Consider the following 20,288-nt stretch of genomic DNA (forward strand, 5'->3'; position numbering starts at 1 on the left):
TTTAATCCCCAGTGATCTAATCTTCTGAGTGTTGCTCTAATATTCTGAGGTTTCTGCAGTTAAGTCAACAGAAGTGGAGTATTTCCTACATGGGACTGGTGCCATTCATAATTAGTGAAGCCAGCCTGCCTCATGTAAATAGATGTTATCGTGGCCCCTTGATTGATTTCAAGTAATTTATGGACACAATACTTTACTATCATTGAGTTTTTTTGGTATTTTAAATTAGAAGTGGCAACTTTAACTCGAATTCCCATATTTCTGTGCTACAGAAAGATGCCGAACAGCTGTTGTCTTGTGGATAATCTAGGGGCTTGGGGTCAGGATTCCTGGGTTCGATTCCTAACTTTGTCACTGACTCTTGAGATGTCCTTAGGCAAGTCACTTTATCTACCTGCCTTGGTTTCCCCATCTGTAAAATGGGGATACAGTAGAACCTCAGAGTTATGAACTGAGTGGTCAACCACACACCTCCATTGGAACCAGAAATACGCAATCAGGCAGCAGCAGAGACCCCAAAAAAAGCAAATACAGTACAGTACTGTGTTAAACATAAACCACTAAAACAGAAAATTAATTTTTTTGACAAGGTAAGGAAATTTTCTCTGCTTGTTTCATTTAAATTAAGATAATTAAAAGCAGCATTTTTTTCTGCATAGTAAAGTTTCAAAGCTGTATGAAGTCAATGTTCAGCTGTGCACTTTTGAAAGAACAACCATCACGTTTTGTTCAGAGTTACGAACAACCTCCAGTCCCCCAAGGTGTTTGTAACTCTGAGGTTCCACTGCACTTCCCTACTTCACAGGGCTGTTGCAATGCTTTAGTGTGACAAATCTTCAGAAGGCAGAGGCTGGAGAAAGGCCAGTGGCTATTAATACTTTTTTTTTTCCCCCCCTCCCTCCTCCCCATGTAGGTATGTGGGGTTTCCACGATAGAGATCTCATGCTTCGCAAATCACTTTATACCTTAATGGATAAAGGTGTGGAAAGGGAAGCTCTCAAGCGACGGTGGCGATGGCAACAAACACAGCAGAACAAAGAGGTAAGGAATTAAGACTGAGTTCTTAGTTATGACTCGAGGAAGCGTGTCCAGGTAGAATTTTGTATGGTTCTGGGAGCTGCTTCCCCTTTGGGTGAAAGCTTTGCTTTTTAAACATTTAATGTGAATTTTTGGCAAATCAGTAACGTACAGTGAATTGGCTCACTCCAAAGGAAAGTAGCCATCCATTTTCAGTACAGTTGTGAAACTTTTAAAGAAATTCTTTTCGTATGGTAACGATGTTCTGTGGACTTAGCTGTGTTAGCAGTATTGGTGTACGTTGTTATTCCTGAAGTAAGATTCCCAAGTGAGATCCAGTGTAACTAGGATAATACAATGTTACTGAAAGCTTATACTTTCCCGTATTGTTACATTTCAATTTGCTGCAGCCATTCCTACTGTGCCTACATTAGGGATCACATCCTGTCACTACCAGCAAAACAGTTCTTTCAGAGAAAAGAAATGCATCATACTCTGTGTAGGCTTCTCTTGTGATAAGATCAGAAGACACTTCTGTCTGAGCGCTCTGTGGACTTTACCACCAAAAAAGGAAATTCACACACTCACCACATTAAAAGACCATTACAGTTGTGACACTAGCCCAAGAAAGCAAGGACGTGTGTTTGTCAGGGTGGAAAGTTACCAGATGTCCTTGAGTAGCTAGATAGAATACCATTGCGTTTAGGTACTAAAGAACACATTAAGTTTTCCTTAGAGCTGTTTGATTTTTTTTTAAAGGTAATTAATAAATAAGACTTTAAGATTAATATTTTCTGCTTTAGAAAGAGAGCCATCCTTGTTAAAACTGAATATTTGAAAAACCAAATTGACCTTTCATCATTTAATGTTAAAAGCATAGGTTTCAGCACCTCATCAGTCTGTGGCATCTGAGTGCTGTAGACTGCCAATAAAGCACCATTATCCTGTGTGCTTTAATCATAGAATATCAGGGTTGGAAGGGACCTCAGAAGGTATCTAGTCCAACCCCCTGCTCAAAACAGGACCAATCCCCAGACAGATTTTGTCCCAGATCCCTAAATGGCCCCCTCAAGGATTGAACTCACAACCCTGGGTTTAGCAGGCCGGTGCTCAAACCACTGAGCTATCTGTCTTCCTGCCCCACTGGACCTCTAGTATTGTGCAAGACAGGTTCATGCTAGTCCCTTTGTTTGGAAGATCTGTCTGATTTGTTCACCTGGTGACTGACTGACATTCCAGAGTTCAGGTGATGACTGCCACCAGTTCTTATGTTCATGAGTAAAAGCTCTAGTAGAATTGGGGAAGCATGTTATCCAAGAAGCACAAACATTCTTTGGGTGTAGAGTAAGATACTAAAATAGCGTTGGTATCTCTGAGTGGAGTGACTTCATTTCAGTGGAAGTGTAACGTCCAGTTTGAAATATTAAAGGTGCAGTTGACTGTTGACTTGTAAATTGGGGTTTGGATTAAAAAAGTTTAATGGTGCAAGCTCCCCCCTCCTCCCCAAAATAAGCTTACTGTAATGAGATGTACATTGTAGATGCACAGTGAACTGTGCCAATGTGCACAATGTAATCCTCTTCCCCCTCTTTACATGCTTAGATCAGCTGTGAAATACTCAACAATGTTGATGATTAAATTATATCATCTTTATACTTCTGAGTGATCCCCTCCCTGAGACCGGCAGGGGCAGACAGCGCAGCATTGGTTACTCTTGGTTCACATTTTAAATTATTTCATAAGACTAGTGGTTTAATTTTCTAAAACCAAAGCTCAGATTCTGGAGCACAGGATTGCAGAGAGGTGTGAATACACTATGCTCCCATGCAGTCCCCCATTCCAGTCCTGGGAAATGGGATTTCTGAAATCTGATTTAGTAAGTTTGGCATAATGTCTTGTGTAGTCTAACTTCAAAATCAGTCTGACTTCTTTCTTTGTTTTTTGTTTGGCGATGTGATGGTTTCTGTTACTTTTTACCTTAAATTGTCCCTCTTTGTGGGCATGTTGGATGTTAACATAGCAACATACCAGCTTCAGCCAAGATGGCAGGTTGAAGATTCCTTATTCCCAAAATATAACTCTTACTGAATGATATAATTCTGAAAACTACAGCTAATGAAAACGTAGTAAAGGTGGCACCTCTGTAATGCCATTCGCCAATAATCTTTTTAGATTGTCAGCTTTTCAGGGCAAGGATTGTGCTTTCATGTGTTTTTTGCAGCGCTCAGCCCAATAGGGCACCAATCTCTTTTGGAAGAGTATATTTCAGAATCATGCTGTACATCATGTGAGACCAGTCTGTGCTCATAACTGAAATGAAATGAATAAATGAAAGCACTAAAGTAGTGTGTGCAGACTAAAATGAAAGTGGGACTGAAAATGTAAACTCAATTTGACTGTAACACCTCAAAGAATCAATAATATCTGAAAATCTGCCCTTACGTGTGGAACCTTTCTGGACACTTTGCTAGCTTTCTTGTTCAGTAGGAAGGGAAGGTAAATTGCTTTCTAAAGCAAAACCTGCATGTCTGCTAATCCAGTTATAATTTCCTGATACCTTCTCTCATCAATAGGTTATGTAATCCTTAATGCTTAGAATCAAGATGCCTTCGGTGTAATATTGGGATATTTAAGTTTTATTCCAATTCTCTGGCTTTAAATATTTCTTCATATTTCCAGTGCATCAGAAATGTATTATCTTTCACATGAACTGTAGATTCTGATTCTAACCATATTATGTGTTCTGGTTACTTGGTATACCTCCAGATTATATCACTGTACACTCTCTTTGCATGAAATATATTGGCAGCCTTTGCAAAATTCTGTAGAGAAATGGATGCTGGGGCAAATTAAAGCAACTTGCTTCGGCAAGTTGGTAAACTCTTATTCTGTGTGGGGTTTTTGTTTTTTGTTTAGTCTGGCCTTGTTTACACAGAAGAGGAATGGCAAAAGGAATGGAATGAGCTAATCAAGCTTGCATCCAGCGAGCCCCGCATGCATTATGGTACAAACGGAGGCAACTGTGGAGGGTAGGTAGAAGACAGCTGTGTAAAGATGGCAGATGCCACAGGGGTTTGGCAGCCCAGTCATAATTCAGTAGGCTTTTGTTTTTCTTTTCCCTTGAGATGCCCTGGGTTCGAAATGAAAATAGTTTAGTGGTCTCGTAAAACTCACTGGACACCATTGGTGTGTGACTTGCAGTAATTACTTGTGAGGGGCTCAGGACTGGGACCAGAAGGTGCTGCAGGCGCATCCCTACTTAAACAGTGAACGTTGGCACAAGGGGTCATCTTTTTATGGTGTGTATGTACAGGGTGAGCACAGTGGTCCATGATGGGGAGCCTCTTCAGTGCTACTGCCAGCAGTACCTCTCTGTGTGCCCTGGTTCTAACCAGCGCTTTGTCTCACTAAAACTTACCCATGTCTGACGAAGTGGGTGTTCACCCATGAAAGCTTGTGCTCCAGTACGTCTGTTAGTCTATAAGGTGCCACAGGACTCTTTGTCACTTTTTACAGATCCAGACTAACACAGCTACCCCTCTGATACTTCACAAATACTAGCGAAGGGCTTGTCTGGAATAAACATTTAGTCCGCAGCAAGCTGGGGTATGAATCTACGGTGTGAATGCACATCAGCAAGGTCTGCACAGACAAGCTGCGGCAGGCTAGTGCAGGTAGAGTCACACCCCAGCTTGTCATGAATGAATTGTGTATGTAGGTGAGCCCTAAATCTAAAATATTTATCCTCACTCATGAGTAAGGCCCAGATGAATTAGTTGATGCCCTCTAGTGTTTGTACAATTCTCATTTATTGTCTGACCTCTCAGCCAGATGGCAGAGACGAAAGTACAAATAGCCACACATCAAGTTTAACAAAGAAGAGGAAAGAAATTTAATCTTCTGTGTATTTCTGTTCCCAAGGATTAATGGCTCTGCAAAGGCTACCATGAAATCCTTGTTACGTTCTGATGGTGGAGCACGCTTTCTCTTCACAGTACACACACAGCATTGGACAACATTTAAGGAGGCGTTTTTCTCTAGTTCAGAGGGATCTTGTTGGCTTACAACTCGTGTTTGTGTAACCTTATTCCAGCTTTCTTCTGCCTGGGAACACTGGGACTTCAGAACGAGCACTGCAGCACCAGATGTGTTGATGCTGCAGGTGGCAGGGAAGTTCAGCAGCACTACAGCCCTCTAATTGGTTTAGGGATTGGCTGTCTGCCTCCATTTCCCATCTGAAAAACAGGAATAATAGCCACCTTCTGAGATCCTTAGGATGAAAGGCCCTTTAGAAGTGCCACGTCTTAGTATAACTGGAGATGAGTCATTGTCTCGTTGTTTGGATTTGGATCCATACTGGCCCAAAGTTCAAATCGGTCTAGTCCCTGCTTGCACCTATCTCTGATCTGATATTAATATGAGCTATGCGGATGCTTTATATATGCTTTGTTCAGAGTCTGTTTGTAAAGCAAGCGATTTAAAGGTGAAAGAGGTGAAGGGCTGATCACATTTCTCCATTATTTCCAAAGTGTTGACAGCTCTGAGGAGCCAGTGTACGAGAGCCTGGAGGAATTCCATGTCTTTGTTCTTGCCCATGTGCTGAAGAGGCCTATTGTAGTAGTGGCAGACACTATGCTGCGAGACTCTGGGGGAGAAGGTAAGTCCCACAGATCTGCAGTTCCCTTCGCTCCACTGCCAAGCTGCTTTTATTACTTCAAATGTATGTGGTGCAATTTAGTGGAATGCTTCCTTCCTCCCTTCACTCAGTTCCACAGGGGCTTTTTGTGCCTTGAAATTGACAGGGAGAAAAGATGCATTGCGCTGGCTCTGGGTTATGCAGAGCTGCCGCAGTGAACCAGTTTGGTTCCGATGGAAGCTCTAAGGCATACCACAAACACCTTATAATATGAGGTCTCAAAGAAGGCATTGAGACAGCATGTACGTGTTGTTTTTTTCCAAATTCTTTGCCCCCATGTACTCCTGTGCAGAAGGGAAATTCCACTCCCCATGAACATAATTTTCCACTAGCAGACTTTTTCATTTCCTGTCAGAAAAGATGAATCAATTACTGATCTCGTGTGTATAAGTTTTGGGTGTTTGTGGAGGAGAAAAGAAGGGTGCGTAGATAAATTTAATTCTGCAATGGTGCACCTCTATTTTTATCCTTTCTAATGTGGTGTTTGTTGTCTGTTACCTTCTCCCTGGCAAAATAATTTAGATAGATGGATCTAATGTGAAGGTGAAAGTTGAGGTGCAATAAGTTAGTTCAGTCTGTCAGAGATTTTAGTACAAATGGTTCTTAATAACCTATTCTGAAAAATAATGCACTATAAATTATTTTCAGCATTTGCTCCTATACCGTTTGGAGGCATCTATCTGCCCCTGGAGGTTCCAGCCAACAAATGTCATCGCTCTCCTTTGGTATTGGCATATGATCAAGCCCATTTTTCTGCACTAGTATCCATGGAGCAGAAGGAACCCACAAAAGATCAAGGTACCTCATAAGGCTTCTGATTTTTGGTTTTCACCAATTAACACCTCAATACAAAGAAGTCTGCGTTTTTGTTTGTTTTGTTTGTTTTTTTAATCCAGTAGGCACAGGAAAAACACTGGAAATGGTTACTTGTGTCAAAAGGCTTGTCTTCATGGAACAGTCATGTGGACCAAGGGGTGGGGATGATTTCTAAAGAGCACTAATGTATTGCATGTTAATTGGTCCATGTAGACCTCGCTGGTGCGCATTAAAGGTTCCCTAGTCCATTTTTAATGTGGCACTGTTTGAAACAGTGCTATGTTAAAGCACATTAGGGAATGTTGCAAACAGATTACTCAGTACAGTATATACAAAGAGAGCTCTGGGAAAAAAACTAATTTTTAGGCATCTACGTAGAACTCATAAATTGCCTAAAACACACCTCCACTTTCCCCAAATTAAATTAATAAACCCTGAAAAACAGAATCTCTATTTATAGAACAAGACTGGTGACTTTAAGTCGTGCAATAAGGCTGCCTGGTGGCCAATATAAGAGACGCTACAGGTCCCAGACCGTAGGCATGTTTTGGCGCTACACAAGCCACCCTCAGAATTGACACCCTCCTCAGTAGTGTCAGTCAAAGGCTGAGCCAGAGAGACTATGAATCACTCTGACTGTAAAAGGTGACCCTCCCAGGATAGGTTTTGGACACTGGAGGGCTGAGTGATATGAAGGAAGCTTATTTTGTCCGTGCTGTAGCTACTGTGTTGATAAACATTTGGCTTCACCCTCCAGAGCTTTTCACTAACGCTCTGTTCGCTTTCCAAAGAAAATGGTGGCCTGTAGAAACAGTAAATGGTGACTTGCCATTTCTGCTCTCCATGACCTCTGTCCAATTCCCCCTTGTTGGCCAGGCCTTTGTCCCTTCTGGCCCTTAACAAGCTGTGTCATTCCTCTTTCCATCGCAGCGGTGATCCCTCTGACTGACTCTGAACACAAACTGCTTCCTGTGCACTTCGCTGTGGATCCTGGGAAAGAATGGGAGTGGGACAGAGATGACACTGATAATGTCAAACTAGCAAGGTGAGTTCTCAGCTGGAAATTAAACCGCTGGACTGCAGCTGCTCTGTCGCTTAGCATCCCCCAGCTAATAACTGGAACGTTCATTACTAGCATCTTGTTTCAAACTTGTGCTTGGTGTGTGAAAATCATCAGAGATGTAGCAGCCCTTTTTTCAAATGCTATCAATTATTGTAAGGCCGTAGGACTCTGTGGGAAGAATTATTTAAGATCAAAGTACTTAAGGTAGGAGCAGGTTTCAGTAGGTACGATATTATATGGAATACGTAACCTCTCTGAAGTTATAGATCTAGAGATGGTAGAAAACTTTCTAGCAATGTATTTTCAAGGGCCAATTGCTTTTTGACCAAATAGATATTTTTGTGAAAAACGGCGTTTGATTGAAAACAGTCATATTTTTGTGGAGGGAAACGCTTATTTCCCAACCAGCTGTATTTAGATTTTTTTCTGTGATACCTGCTTCAGAAATAAGTGCACATCATGTACAAATGACTGGCCTTTTAACATTAATAGAAAAATAATTCTGCATGCCAAATGCATACAGAGAAATGGTTTTGAATTTGGCCACATTTCACATGCAGTAATTTTAATTTTACATAATTACAGTACAAAACAGTGTCTGATACTAAGGGTATGTCTTCACTGCCGGCCGGATCGGCGGGCAGCGATCGATCCAGTGGAGATTGATTTATCGCGTCTAGATTAGACACGATAAATCGATCCCCAAGCGCTCTCCCATCAGCTCCTGTACTCCAGCTCCATGAGAGGCGCAGGCAGAGTTGAAAGGGGAGCGGCAGTTGTCGACTCACTGCGGTGAAGACACCACGGTAAGTCCAACTAAGGATGTCGACTTCAGCTACGTTAAGAATCTCATTGAGGACCTTGGAAGCTTACAGAAAACTCAATGGCACTAGTTAACTTTCTACAGCTCAGTCTTGTGTCTGTTCTTGCACAGGATTAAAGCCTTATTTTATTCAGTTCCAGAACTTCAAATGGGTTTATTATTAAAGGCCCCTCTACTGGACAAAATTAACTAACCTTTTGCTCTTTAAGATCCTTTAGGTTTGATCAAGTGTCTTAACATTTTACAGTCTCGTGAACTTCAGCCAGTTAAGATAGAGTGCTCCTGAATAATTGAAGGCATGATGTATTTGTTCTCTGACTTTGCACATGCATGTTTGCTGTAACCTAATCCCTGCTTCCTCAGGATCTCTTAAGTGGTTTGTTACTTTCATAGGCATTTATCCCCTGGTATGCCAAAGAACAACATAACTCCCCTGTCTGTGTAGGCAGGAACAGAGCCATGATATGTCTGTGTGCTACTAAGGTTGAGTTAGAATGCTGGATGATGCTCAAATTTCTCCTGTATTGCTGCTAACTTTTAAAGGGACACCGACAAGATAGAAATCAGTACGCAAAAAATGTATGTGACCACTTCATTTTTTCAGCTTAAGTTAACTGAGATCATTCTGGCCAATATTAAACTGTTTCTTTTTTTATGGAGAGAATATGTAGCATTTGTTTGCTTCACGTTATGTAAAACTAGAAAAATGTAAATGAATTCCAAAGATACATTTATTTTTAAAGAGACGAGAAAATTGTTGCCTTTTTTTGTTGATAAAACTAAAATTTTTAGCGTGTGATCAGTTTTTTTTCTTTTCTTGTTCTCATGCACTAGTTTTGGCCAAGTTTCCGGAACTGCAGAAGAATCTGAATTTAAAAACTTCAGTGAAATAACTTTTACAAATCTAGTGTGAACAGAAGTGTTTTTCAGAAATTCCTTTTACACAGACCCTGAGTATGGGGCTTAAATTAAGCTGATTTGTCCAGTTAACATTTTACATAAATGCTAGTCCTATAAGGAGGAAATTCATATTAAAAAAAGTACATGTATCACTCCAAAATATTAGTTCTCAAGCTTTTATGCTGGTGACCCCTTTCACATGGCATACCTCTGAGTGCGACCGACCCCCCCACTTATAAATTAAAAACACTTTTTATATATTAAACACCATTATAAATGCTCGAGGCAAAGTGGGGTTGGGGGTAGAGGATAACCGCTCGCGACCCCCCAGGTAATAACATCATGACCCCCTGAGGGTTCCCGACCGCCAGTTTGAGAACCCCTGCTCCAAAATATCTTTTGATCCAGTTATTACATTATAAAAATTAGCAAGCAAGTTTTAATAGAAGAAAAAGGCAATTAAAATGTAATTAAATCTCCACATATGGAAAATCCAACCGCAGTTACTAAAATGATCCTGGATTGTAACTTTGTTTCGTATCTTTTTTTTTTTTCCCAGTGTGACATTATCGTTGGAAGCAAAACTACATTTGCTGCACAGTTACATGAATGTTAAATGGATCACCTTGCCCTGTGAAATGCAGGTAAAGAAACAGGAAATATTTTACTCCTTTGAACACAGTTATGCTTCCTTCCCACAGAGGACTAGACGGGGGGAAAAACCTTTGCTTTCATTCTTGTACATTTCTTTAAGCTGCTATTAGAAGGTCTGGCTGTCCTCGTTTTGGTCAGAAGGAGCAGAGAAATGCCGTGCAGATGGACCTCTTGGATTCTGTGCATGCTTTAGTAATAGTTTACATTAAATATTAAAGCTCAAAATACACAGAGCCGATAATTCAACCTACTGCACTACACCACCTGGGGGCAGGGAAAACTCAATGGTTTGAGCACTGGCCTGCTAAACCCAGGGTTGTGAGTTCAATCCTTGAGGGGGCCATTTAGGGATTTGGGGCAAAAATCTGTCTGGGGATTGATCCTGCATTGAGCAGGGGGTTGGACTAGGTGATCTCCTGAGATCCCTCCCAACCCTGATATTCTATGTTCTGTACACTGCTGGATCTGGACACTTGCTTTCCAGCTGCCAGAAAGTGAATCAAGATATTAAGGTGATTCAGCTATAACTTCAGGGCCTTAAACCTTAAGGGATCATATGTAGTGTTCCGAATACTTCAGCATACTTCAGAAATCCCCATGCTGTCCTCTCGCCAAGTCACAGCAGCTGCATTAACAGTGAAAACATGGCTTAAATTCTTCCAGATTCACAGATATTTTTTTAAAAGGAAGTTCTGGGGTTGGTAATTCAGGACCTGGAATGACTCCTCCAAATTCCATGTGAATTGTTAAATTTCAGTTTGGATTTCAAAGAACAAGATGTTGCCAAGGTGTGGGTCTGTATGGAAAAAGCTGAAATGATTGCATTTAAAAGTAATGGTTTTCCTTCTGTCCCACCCCTTCTCCCTCATAGATTGCCCACAATACTTGAGTCTAAATCCTCAGCTGCCATGATGGCCCCGGGTCATTGCAAGTAGATGGCATTAGTGAACTAGGAGGGTATAGTGCCCCCTAGTGAAATGGGCCGCAGGTGTGAGCTTCAGCAATATCTACCATTTTATTGCGGTGTCGTCTTGATTGTGTCAAATATCAGAGGGGTTACCGTGTTAATCTGGATCTGTAAAAAGCGACAGTCTCCTGTGGCACCTTATAGACTAACAGAAGTATTAGAGCATGAGCTTTCGTGGGTGAATACCCACTTTGTCAGACGCACGTGGTGATTCTTGATTGTGGTTACTACTTCCAGAATCCCAGCATTCAAACGGCTGCTCCTGTATCCCATACAGACACACTCACTATACTCCTGGGTTGTTTTATTAGGTGGGCTACATACATTCCTGCACTGGTCCTTTGTGGTGACCTTCCTTGCATCCCCTTTGTAGCTTGTCAGAAGGAGATTGGTCACCCCGGTAGAGCGCACTGACATCTCTAGTTAAAGTCTTGCTTTCCTCCATTTAAATCTTGCACTAAGTTGATGCATCTGCGGAGCCTAATTTGTAGATATGTCAGGGCTGTATTTTAACTGAGCAGGGGCGTGCTATGGACCAGACAATGATGTACATGCAGCCTTGAGGCTCAGCATGCTCCTCTGCAGCTCCTGTCTGTGGCTTTTGGGAGAGCCAGCTTTGGTGTGGAGAAGGCTCCCCCTGGTGTGTGTTTTAGGCCTTTCTCGTGAGCACCTGTGTGCTGCATCCACTCAGAATTTGGCCTGAAGACCATAACTGCTGAACTAGTTGTCTTTCTCTAATGGTTGCTTTCTTTGTCCTTAGGCCCCACTAGCCCAGCCAGAATCCCCTACTGCTTCTGCCGGAGATGATGCCCGCTCAGCAGCGGAATCTGGGGAGTCGGACAAGGAATCTGTCTGCAGTAGTACCACCAGCAACGGTGGCAGTAAGAGCAGCAAGGACAGGGAGAAAGAGAAGCCAAAGAAAGACCGAGAAAAGGACAAAGACAAGGAGAAAGAGAAGAAACGGGCTGACTCGGTTGCTAATAAGCTGGGCAGCTTTGGCAAGACTTTGGGAAGTAAGCTAAAAAAGAACATGGGTGGCTTGATGCACAGTAAAACCGTCAAAGGAGGCATGAGCAACGGGCAGGGGGAAACCTTGGAGAAGAAGAAGAAAGGATCCTTAAAGTCAAGGAAAGGCAGCAAAGAAGAAACTTCCCAAGGGGATTTGTTGGTCTCTGCTGAGAAAACCTGCCCAGGTCAAGTGACCACAGAGAAGCAGTCTGATCCCTATAAATACAGCAATGATGTAAAGCTTAGCCTGAGCATCCTGCGAGCCGCCATGCAGGGCGAGCGGAAGTTTATCTTCGCTGGCCACCTCAAGACCAGCAGCCGGCACCAGTACCAGGAAGAGATGATCGAGAGGTACCTTTCCGATGCCGAGGAGCGCTTCTTGGCCGAGCAGAAGCAAAAGGAGGTGGAGAAGAAGGCCTTTGCGAATGGCTCCGCTGCCAAGAAGCTGGAGCCGGAGGCTAATCTTCACAAAAGCGAGGATGTGCTACTGAATCCATCCTACCCCCAGTTGCCTCCTAGTTACAGCATCCAGACCTCGGAGCATGCCATAGGCACTAAAATGACAGCTTTTCCTTCCAGCTACTCAGGGGTCTTCACCATTCCCCGGCCCGCTGTGGTCAACTGTGTAGAAGGCGCACATCCCCCCAGCTATCAAGATACCCGGAGGCAGGTAGCCGGTGGGTCCTGCAGCAGCCTTCCTCCCTATGCTACCTTACCCAGATATTGCACTCAGGGGCGGCCTCACACAAACCAAACCAGCCCTTCCCACCTGGGAAGGTTCTCCCCAACAGAGATGGATGTACCCCCAAATTACCCCGTCGAGTGCGATGGCCCTACCTGTGCACCCCCCCACAGCAATGGCTCCAGGGAACCCTTAGAGCAGGACAGCTTGCAGAAGGGAGCAAACGGTGACAAAAGCAAAAGCCGAATACTTTATAACGTTCAGCAGACCAAATGCAAGCAGCCGAACTGCAGTTTTTACGGGCATCCGGAAACTGGGAATTTTTGCTCCTGCTGTTACAAAGAGGAACTGAAACGCAAAGAAAGGGAACGAGAAGCACTAATACACAGGTTCTGAAGAGTCTGGCTCTCACTGACATTTGGACCCATGAAGTATGGGGAATGCAATAATCTTTTTTTCCATGCCCCTCTCTCCCTCTTCATAGGAGGGTGGGGATGGCTGGCTGGCTGGGTGGCAAATGTGATTCCACTACAGTGTTATAGTGGTGATCCATTTAAAACGAGGAGGGTGGGGGGAACAACCTTTTCCTTCCAGGAGACTCTGAAAGAGAGAGGGCGATGCTATCAAACAGGTTTCTTCTGGCAAAGGGTGACTAAGATTAGCAAACCCCTGTAGGAGGCATGGTTGGGTCAGAGCACATGGTGAAGCAAGGGTTAAGACACCAGGTTCTTATCAAATGATCAAATCAACAAGACCAAAGCTTTAAGTGAAGGCAGGTGGAGAATACCATGACTGTGTCCTTTTAGTTGGATTCCAACTTAAACTAATTTAAAATAGCTTTTCAGAGGAGTTAGCAAAACAGCCCAGCAATTTTAGTTGAAATATCATGGACCTTTTTAATAAGAGATTTTAACATTGTTTTTATTCTTTGCTGGTACTGAAAAGAATTGAAAGTTGGAAATGGACTGTTTCGGGTTAGTGGCTCTGAGGGGGGCCGTCTCCTCAAGACCCATCTCCATCAGATGTCTTCTGAGCGTGCCTCTTAGCAGCAGGTTCAGGACTCTAACCTTTAGATGGGTTGTCTATATTTTTTAAATTTTATTTTTCAACTTTTTGTGGGGGTGGGAGGGCAGCAATACCGAGTGTTTGCGTTTTCTTACAGAAGTACTGTGCAAAGCTGTTCTGTTACTGATACAGTCAAACCTACTTAGTAAGAATCAATGTGAAAATGAAGTCAGTGTCTCCACCCAGCAATAACCATCAGTGTGGAGAAGTCGAAGTAGAGAGGACGTGTCAAGCGCCCTGCAGCACTGGAAGCTAAATCTATACCAGTTTGCTGCTATTTTAACACACACACGCACTCACACTTTCTTTCTCTCTAACTTGGTGTTTCTATTTGCGCAAGCTGTTTCTATACTACCTCTGTTCTGCTGAATAGCATTAATTTGGCTCTATTTTATTGAACCATAGCTCACTTTTGACAATGGGGAATAAAGATATTTTTTGATACCAGGGCGAAAGGAGCTGTGACAAGTAAAGCAGAGCTATGACAGAATTTTAAACACGCTTTTATTACATAGTCCACTACTTTTCCTCCCCACCTTCCCTGAGTCCCCTGCAGCATTAGGTGGTCATAACTTTAGCATTGCAGTCTTTGCACAGACATTTGTAACTGTAGAAACCAAACTGGAGCTGTCCTCATTCCAGTCTTGTACAGAGCAGGGTCGAACATTTGAAATAAAATATGAATCATAGTGATAAATTTTAAAAGCTTTACAACATCTCCTTTTTGGGTTAAGAAGGCGGAACTATGCAATTATTTTCCATTTGACGTCGGTCCATCGTCCTTAACTTGGAGGGGAGGGAAGGATCGGCAAAGAAGGTGAAAGTATACTTCTACTGGAAAATGACCTTTGAGCCTTAGTCTCATCTACACGCAGGCTGTGTCTGAACACACAAATTGTGTTTTAAAGCACTGATTGATGCCTTGTCTATAGGGAGAAGTTGGACCAGTTTAACTCAAGGTGTGCTTTTAAAATGGATGGACTTTCTTCCAATGAGGAATCCGCTTAAGCTAAACCAAAAGAAGCTGCTCTTAAACCAAAATAAGTGTCCACCCAGGAGTTTGCACTAGCGTAACTAAATTGGTTTGTTAAACCAGTGTAACTTTCTTGTGTAGATAAGGTTTTATTTAAAATGGTGCCAACCCCCTGTGGATATTTTGGCTGGAATGCCTTTTCTGTTTAGCTTAAACTTCTTTCTAACTGATTGAAGCCAGAAGCCAGGTGACTATTGATAGGAGTGTCCACTTGGCCTCTTCCACTGGTTTCACTAAATTGATTTTAAATCGCACCTTTTAATTAAACTGGTGCTGCTTTGTGTTTAGACAATCAGAAGCCCCTGTACACAGCTGTAGGGTAACTGTAATGGATGGATACCACTTGACACTACTAGAGTGGTGTATCTGAGCCTGAGTGTAATAGAATAATGCCCCAGGTGTTTAGTTTGAGTGTTATATGTTCATCGTGTTCCCTGGCTGCTTTTTTCTTTCCCAGGAACCAAAACATCAGCTCCACATTTCCTACGCTGATAAAACATCAGCCTTCCGTCTTGTGTCCTTTTCTAAGCAGGGATTCGTCTCCCGTTCTGGGCTGATTCCAGTATGCTATCAGCGTTGTTCCACCAGACCAAACTGATGAAAGAACAGTGGCTGTTCTCCCTGCTGTCAGGGAAACGAATCTGCAGCATGCTTCAGGAGAAGGATGTAAGCCAAGGGTTTTCAAAAGTGCCTAGTGATTTTTGGGCACCCACTTAAGACCTTGTTCTCAGAAGCACTTTCTCAAAGTCAGAGCCCTCTAAGGTGTCTAAAGTTGGGCCCCCAAGACTTGAGACCCAAAAGCACTAGGTGTGTCAGAAAATCTTATCCATACAGACTAAATTGAAATTAACCAACCGGTTTTAGGGCAGCTTCACTTATCTTGTAGGCTGACTTCCACACATGCAATACTAGTTAAAAATAACAGACTAGCTAGGAAGAGGCAAGCTACAAACACTGAATCAATTCACTCGTCTAAAAGAAATTCATTGGAAATCTCTTGAGCTTTTGCTACAAAGATTCACTGCTCTTTATTCTTTTTAAAAACAGCTTAGCTGGGTGCTTTAATTCTCCAGTGGCAACGTTCACTGACAGTATATTCTTATTAATGAAGTTTGACTGTATTGTCATCCCTCTCTGAAGACTGTTTGAACCCAGCTTGCTGTACTGTGGTGTGAATGTAAACCTGTACATAGTGGATAGGAGACTGAAAGCGTGAAAGAGAAACACAAGGTCAGACTCTCATATGCCAGGATCTGATTGCTCAGTAGTTTGGCAAAGAGATGGTGGATGTTTAGCAGGTGAAGGGCAAATTTCCTCAAATATTTGTTCTCCCTTTTAACCCAGCTCTGCGGTTTTTGCACAGGAAGAACTCCCCTTAACTACTCTGGGAGCTGAGACTGCAGGATGGGGCCCTGACCACAGGCTGCTGTCATCCGTTATTAGACAGGTTTCTGTAGGATCTTACCCTCGCAGTCAGTTTCTGGCATTTGCTTGTCTGACATTTTTTTATTGCGATTTAGGTCTAGTTCATAGCTTTTTTTTAAAGCAAAAAAGAAAAATTTGAACTTCAAACAAAGTTGTTTTTTCCAATAAAAAAAAATTTGAAGAGGTATTTTTTCTATAAACTGCAGAGTTTCAACTGTTACCCTGAGCATAACTGATTCCAAAGCTTTCCCGCCTTAGCTGTGTCATAATGAATTGACTAGAGAGGTATCGATTTAATTTCTTTAGAGCTGCTAGGATTTTTTCAGGTCATTTATGTTTCCTTATAGTGAAAATATTTTTTTTGAAAAAGGGATGATTAAATATACATTTTATATTTATTGAAAGACAGTATTAACCATCAGTTTTCCTTTGCATAAACGTACTTAATCAATTGCTCACGGAGCATTAAACTTCCTGTGGTGGGGCTGAGTATTTGATGGTACTTTATTTTTTTAAAGGGGTCGGGAGTGGGTTGGGAGGGCGGGAGGAAGAGCAGTGTGGACTCCAAAGCACCTTTGTTTTACAATGAGCACCAAACGCTCCACTCTTCCGAGAACCAAATGGGAGGGGGCTTTTCCCTTTCTGTGCTGGCCCGGCAGGATTCCCACAGTTACTAGTGGGAATGATGCACATGCTCCAGAGGCAGAACAGGCTCCTGGAAAACTTGCATAAGAAATGGAAAAAGGGGAGGATGCCATTTGATTTGGTCTCAAAATAAGTGCACTTAGTGGTGCAGTTGGAAGAAACGTTGCTGTTGAGACCTGGATATTCCTGTGCAGCCTCTTATTCTGCACTGTCCTGGCTCCTGAGAGAGACACTAGAGGCTTTTTTTTATAGGTTAAAATATTTAATGAACCATTAAAGAGCATTTTAACTGTCTTACACCTTTGTTTTACACTCCAGCTCAGTAGCAGGGAAAGCACCATAGGATACATCATTATAGTTTTTCACCTACTAGACTTTAATTGTACAAGTCCTGCTGCATCATTTGATTTTAAAGAGCAACTTTTAGAGCCATGGATCTGATTAGCAGGCCTGGAGAATCTCTGGAGAAAGGTTTAGCACATGGTCTGATTTTCACCAGTCATGAGACGTGACCTGAATTAATTCTTCAATTGCTTATTGACAAACGTTTTTTATTTAAATATTGGGTTGGCAACTTTTTACTCTAGTTTAAATGCACTGCTGTAATGAACACTAGATGGCGCTTTGTAATCGGTCTTATTACACGGTATATTTTCATTTATGCTACCATAGATTTCACTGACCAATAAAAAGAAAAGTTCAACTAACAACCGCGGAGGAGCAGCTGTGGCTGTTTTGTCTGCTTCTTTCTTGGATTGCTAAAACCAGATCTCAGGGATGCAACTTTGCAACTACACAAACCAAACAGCCTGGGTATGTGATTATTTATTGGTTTTGCAGGAGAGCCCGAGTTATGCTTCAAAGAGTCCTGTGGCACCTTGTAGACTAACAGACGTATTGGAGCATGAGCTTTCGTGGGTGAATACCCACTTCGTCAGATGCTTTTTACAGATCCAGACTAACACGGCTACCCCTCTGATACTAGTCATGCTTGGTGCTCTACGAACAGAACAAAAAGATGGTCCTCCTGACCCAACGAACTGACAGTGTGGAGGGCTGTCAGCCTCTTGCATAAGGAAGGCCATGGTCTGTCTAGCTCACTATATTGTCTTCTGACAGTGGCCAGTGTCGGAGGGAGTGAACAGAAAAGGGCAATTTATCAAGTGATCCATTCTGTCGTCCACTCCCAGCTTCTGGCAGTCAGAGGTTTAGGGACACCCAGGGAATGAAGTTGAATCTCTGACCTTCTTGGCTAATAGCCATTGATGGACCTATCCTCAACAAATTTATCTCATTCTTTTTGGAACCAAGTTACACTTTTGGGCTTCACAACATCCCCTGCAACGAATTCTACAGGTTGACTCTGTGTTGTGTGAAGAAGTACTTTCTTCTGTTTGTTTTTAAACCTGCTGCCTATTGATCTCATTGGGTGATCCATAGTTCTTGTGTTACGGGAAGGGGTAAATAACATTTCCCTAGTCACTTTCCCCACACCATTCATGATTTTATAAACTTCTGTCATGTCCCACCTTAGTCATCTCTTTTCTAAGCTGAACAGTCGGTCTTTTTAATCTCTCATGTGGAAGCTGTTCTTTACGCATAATCATTTTTGTTGCTCTTCTCTGTACCTGTTCCCATCTCAAAAGAGAGAATTGGGTGACCAGAACTACACACAGTATTCAAGGTGTGTACATCACAGAATTATGTAGTGGCATTATATTTCCTGTCCGGTTATCTATCCCTTTCCTAATCGTTCCCAACGTTCCCTTTCTTGACTGTTGCAGCACATTGAGCAGATGGGTTCAGAGAACTATCCGCAATGACCCCAACCAAGATCTTTTATCCTGGAATTGTAGTGAATTCTCTTAAGTAGATACTAGAATGATAGAAGTGAAGGCCAGGAAGGGACCTTGCAAGGTCATCAAGTCCAACCCCCTACAGTGAGGGAGGAGCAAGTAAACTTAGACCCTCAAGGACTCCTTGCTATTATGTTTCTGACTAAACTCCTAGACGCCCACAATTTTTTTGTGTTTTTTCAATTTGTTTTTTTCCAATTAGTTACAAATCTCCAAAGATGGGGGTTTTCTCTATCTCCCTTGGAAACCTATTCCAGAGCTTAACTGCCCTTAGAGTTAGAAAGTTTTTTCCTAATATCTAACCTGAATCTCCCTTGCTGCAGATTAAGCCTATTGCTGCTTGTCCTGCCTTCCTTGGACATGGAGAACAATTGATCACTGTCCTCTTCATAACAGTCCTTAATGTATTTGAAGACTGTTTTCAAGTCTCCCCTTAGTTGTCTGTCTTGAAGACTAAACATGCCCAGTTTTTAAACTTCTCTTCAGAGGTCAAGTTTTCTAACCCTTTAGTCATTTTTGTTGCTCAGCTTTGGACTCTGTCCACATCTTTCCTAAAGTGTGGTGCAAGAGTACAAATTGTGTGGCAATTTCTCCTGAATGGCCATTCGTGGCACTAACTTCTGTGAACAGAGGACATGGATTTAGATGTATATCTGGTCCTTGCACTCCCCCTTGGCACCTTTTCAAACTTCCACCTTAACTAGGCTGTGCTACGCTGCTTTTGTATCCATTTTCTTTACTTTAGTTGTTGGCTCTTTTTAAGTATGTAATGTAGCATCCCACTTCGTACTAGCTGACAGTGCTACTGTATGGGGTTGTGCTAAACGTCCAGTTTCCCTTTATTTGGGTAACAAATTTTGGTTATTCTGCTAAAAACAAGGCGAGGAAAAGCTTCCAATTGCCAATACATAAATGGTTCTGTGCAGTTGTTTGAATGAAAAGGGTTTTTTTTAACGTAAACTGTCCCCGGACGTGTTAGAAGCTTAATCACAGCAGCTCTGGTGCCAACACATAAGAACAAGGTGAAACTGACTTCCCCATCCAAACTGAGAGGAATGCACAAAAGTAAACCATATAAATCTGGGATAGGGGTCAATTTAAAAAAAAATACAGTGTCGAAGGTCTGGGGATGGCTTTGGTGATGAGATAAAGATTTAAGGCTCCGAGTCTTGTTTTTTTTTTAAGGCACTTAAGTGCATCTTAACTTTAAACAATGCTTAAGTGCTTTGACTTGGGTGCAAAATTAATTCCTTTGGCTCTCTCCTGTGTTCCAAAGCCCGCTGAAATCAATTGATTTCTTCTCAATTTAATGGGCTTTGAGTCAGGCCTGTAATAAGTAACCGGGGTAAATGGCCTCAGGTTTACCATGAGTTTCTTTTGCAAATGCTTTCAGAGGACTGTTTGGAAAATCCACACTTTATCCTACTTTAATTTTTTATTATTCTTTTTAGAGGATTGTCGACAATTGGGCTGGAATTGGCTACCAAGTTGGAATTGTGCCCGCTGTTAGCTGTGTTTAAATTAGAAATACAGAGCATGAATAATGGAAGGTCTTTTGTGGAATGCCAAGATTTCCTGCCCAAATCCTCCCACCTTTTCGGATGCTGATGTTACCTGCATGGAGCGTGCTTAGATGCA

The 20,288-nt window shown here is 42.3% G+C and overlaps 1 protein-coding gene and 1 long non-coding RNA gene across 2 annotated transcripts in view; one reads left to right on the plus strand and one right to left on the minus strand.

Moving 5' to 3' along the window:
- Positions 1-17,504, plus strand: part of OTUD7B (OTU deubiquitinase 7B) — a 73,352-nt gene extending 55,848 nt beyond the window's left edge. The window contains exons 6-12 of the mRNA XM_050930684.1: positions 914-1,041; positions 3,934-4,046; positions 5,547-5,674; positions 6,362-6,511; positions 7,460-7,574; positions 9,875-9,959; positions 11,697-17,504. Of these exons, the coding sequence (XP_050786641.1) occupies positions 914-1,041; positions 3,934-4,046; positions 5,547-5,674; positions 6,362-6,511; positions 7,460-7,574; positions 9,875-9,959; positions 11,697-13,022 (2,045 nt within the window). The 3' untranslated portion in view covers positions 13,023-17,504. The remainder of the gene's footprint in view (positions 1-913; positions 1,042-3,933; positions 4,047-5,546; positions 5,675-6,361; positions 6,512-7,459; positions 7,575-9,874; positions 9,960-11,696) is intronic.
- Positions 1-20,288, minus strand: part of LOC127038205 (uncharacterized) — a 246,081-nt gene that overhangs the window by 111,078 nt on the left and 114,715 nt on the right. The gene's annotated exons all lie outside the window — the stretch shown is intronic.

Source organism: Gopherus flavomarginatus, chromosome 20 (assembly GCF_025201925.1).
Source record: "Gopherus flavomarginatus isolate rGopFla2 chromosome 20, rGopFla2.mat.asm, whole genome shotgun sequence".
In the NCBI taxonomy this organism is placed as follows: domain Eukaryota; kingdom Metazoa; phylum Chordata; order Testudines; family Testudinidae; genus Gopherus; species Gopherus flavomarginatus.